The 2438-nt window shown below is 69.6% G+C and overlaps 1 protein-coding gene across 1 annotated transcript in view; it reads left to right on the top strand.

Annotated features, from left to right (window-relative positions):
- AHRR (aryl-hydrocarbon receptor repressor) overlaps positions 1-2438 on the top strand; it is a 15125-nt gene that overhangs the window by 5675 nt on the left and 7012 nt on the right. Inside the window, exon 3 of the mRNA XM_012734902.1 lies at positions 2281-2370. Within this exon, the coding sequence (XP_012590356.1) occupies positions 2281-2370 (90 nt within the window). The remainder of the gene's footprint in view (positions 1-2280; positions 2371-2438) is intronic.

Genomic DNA, 2438 nt, shown 5'->3' on the forward strand with positions numbered 1-2438 from the left:
GGGCCTTCCGAGCCACCTGCCCGGTGATCGGCCCACACCGCCGCCCAGCACGGTCAGGGCGCCCGGGGGCCAGGGCGTGCCCAGCAGCCCTGAAAACACCTGGAGGAGAGAGCAGGGCCGGCCCGAGTCTGTGCCGCCCCCCTCAGGCCAGCCTCGGCGCGAGGCCACTGCTGGACGGGCGAGCTCCCGCCGCTCTGAGCCGGCCTGGCGGAAGGAGGAAGCGGCGGCTGGGCAGCTCTGACACCGACCCCTGGGGGCCTCAGAGGAGGTGAACACAGAGGGCGTGGGCCTGCAGGGGCGTGGGGAGGGAGCCGGCCCGGGACCCTCCTCTGGCTGCGCCTGCAGAGGCACAGCCTGGAAGGGAGGAAGGAGAGGCTCTGTCCCGGGGGCCTGGCCGCTGCCCTGAGCCAAAAAGGCCAGCACCAGGCGGGCGCTGGCCAGCTCCCCAGGGCCGGGCCGCTGAGCGGCAGACTGAGCCCCTAGGCAGAGGCCCCGGGTCCGGGTAGTTGAGGTGACTCCCTGACCGCCTCTGTTCCTGGGTCTGTCCCTATGCCACACTGGGATGTGGCTGGTGGGGGGCCTTGAGGGCGTGGCCCGGGCATGGCCTGTGGCCCAGCATGGCCCGGGCGTGGCCGATGGCCTGAGTTTCACACACCCACTGCCCCCATGGGCGGGGGACCCCCGTGTCCGGGCTCCCGACAGCACCGTGGGGCCGTGGCCACAACCAGGGAGGCCCCGACCACACCTTCCAGGGCTGGCCCCAGCTCCCCCTCGCCGTCCCGGAGTGAGGACCCCGTGGCCTCCTGGCTGGGCCCCACTGCCCGGCCCTGGCCCTGGGCGCGGTCCAGGCTGCTTCTCTGTGCCGCCCACCTTCTTGCAGTTGTGTAAGTCTCTTTTGTCAGGCTGACATCCCAGGACTTGGCGCTTGTGGTCCGGCCTAGGGTTTTCTTTGTGGGAAGGTCTGATCACACATTTCGTTTATCAGACACAGGGCTAGTTGGTTTCGAGTTCTGATGTCCTTGCAGCTTTGTTTTCAGGGCTTGTCCGCGTCCTGTGGGTGATGCGACGGCCCATCTCCTGCGACTCCCTCTTCGCTCGGGGCTGTGGGAGCCTTGTTGTGGTTCCTGTTGTCAGTGTTTGTGTTATTCGTGACCGCTGCTAGAGGGTGGTCGCTTTTATTCATCTTTTCAAAGAATCAAGGTCTGACCATGGGTGATCTTTATGATCTGACCACGTCAGAGAATTCCCGCCACGTGTCCCCCGACTCCCGGCCCAGCTCTGTCCCGGGTCCTCGAGGCGTCACCTCCTGCCTCCGGCGGGTGGACACGCGGCGGCCTGTGCCTGTGCTGCCCTCGTCCGACGTCTGCTCGGAGGCTGGAGGTGGGGTGGACGCGCCCTGCGGCCCGCAGGGACCCAGCACTGCGAGCCTCCGAGCGATGGGCAGCCGCTGGCCCTGGCGGGGAGGCCGCAGAGACGCGGGGCAGCCACCCGCCAAGTGAAAGCTGACACAGCTGTACCTTATCACTTATCAAACTGAAAGTGCGGGCTGGGGAGAGTGGAGAGAACCCGTATGCTGTGCCTCTGAGCACCCCGCGGCTCTGTGCTGCCGGGGGCTGGTGTCCAGCGGGTGCGGCTGCTGGGGACCGTGATGTCAGGGCGGGAGGGGCCCGGCGCTGGGCGGCCAGACGGCTCTGGAGGCCGCCTAGAGCTGCCAGGCCAGCACGCTCAAGCGCCCGGCACACGCCCTCCAGCCACAGGAGGCGCCCCGGCGGGGCGGGGTGTCCCCGGGGGCCCCTCGAACGCGCCGTGACTGAGCAAGAGGCTTGACCGCTTGGAAACGCCCCACAGCAGCTCGGGCAGCCCGCGCCAGCCCTGCCTCGCCAGGCCAGGCGGCCACCAGCAGCCTGTGGGGAGGAGGGCGCGGCGGGGCCCGGCCGCATGTTTCCAGGGACAGGCGTGACTGACCGAGGGCCAGGACCCGCGCGCTGCGGGAAGTGGGGGGCCGCTTCCGGGGCTCAGCCTGGCGCGGCAGTCCACGCCGAGAGCTGGCACAGGTCTGTGGGTCCTCCCCCGAGACCTGGAAGTGGCCAGGACGCCCGGCGCTCGTCCCTGTCCGTAAGACAACCTTCGCACGCAGGAGAAGGCACGGCCCGGCCCCCGGCGGCACCCGCACCCCGACTAGCTGGGAAAGCGGCGCCGGGGGTGCCGGTTCGGCAGAGGCTGGGGCCAGGGGAGGGCTGCCTGCCGTTTCACAGCGCCTCGCCTCTCCTTCTCTCCTAGTCCCTCAGTGGCTTCGCCCTGGTCGTGAGTGCAGAAGGAATGATATTTTATGCGTCGGCGACCATCCTGGACCACCTGGGCTTCCACCAGGTGAGGCAGCCTGGGCCTGCGCCAGGCGGCAGGTGGGCTCCCAGCCCCGCGGGGGTCGGGCGCTGGCG

This window comes from Condylura cristata, unplaced genomic scaffold, assembly GCF_000260355.1.
Source record: "Condylura cristata isolate star-nosed mole 26May11 unplaced genomic scaffold, ConCri1.0 scaffold00091, whole genome shotgun sequence".
NCBI lineage: Eukaryota > Metazoa > Chordata > Mammalia > Eulipotyphla > Talpidae > Condylura > Condylura cristata.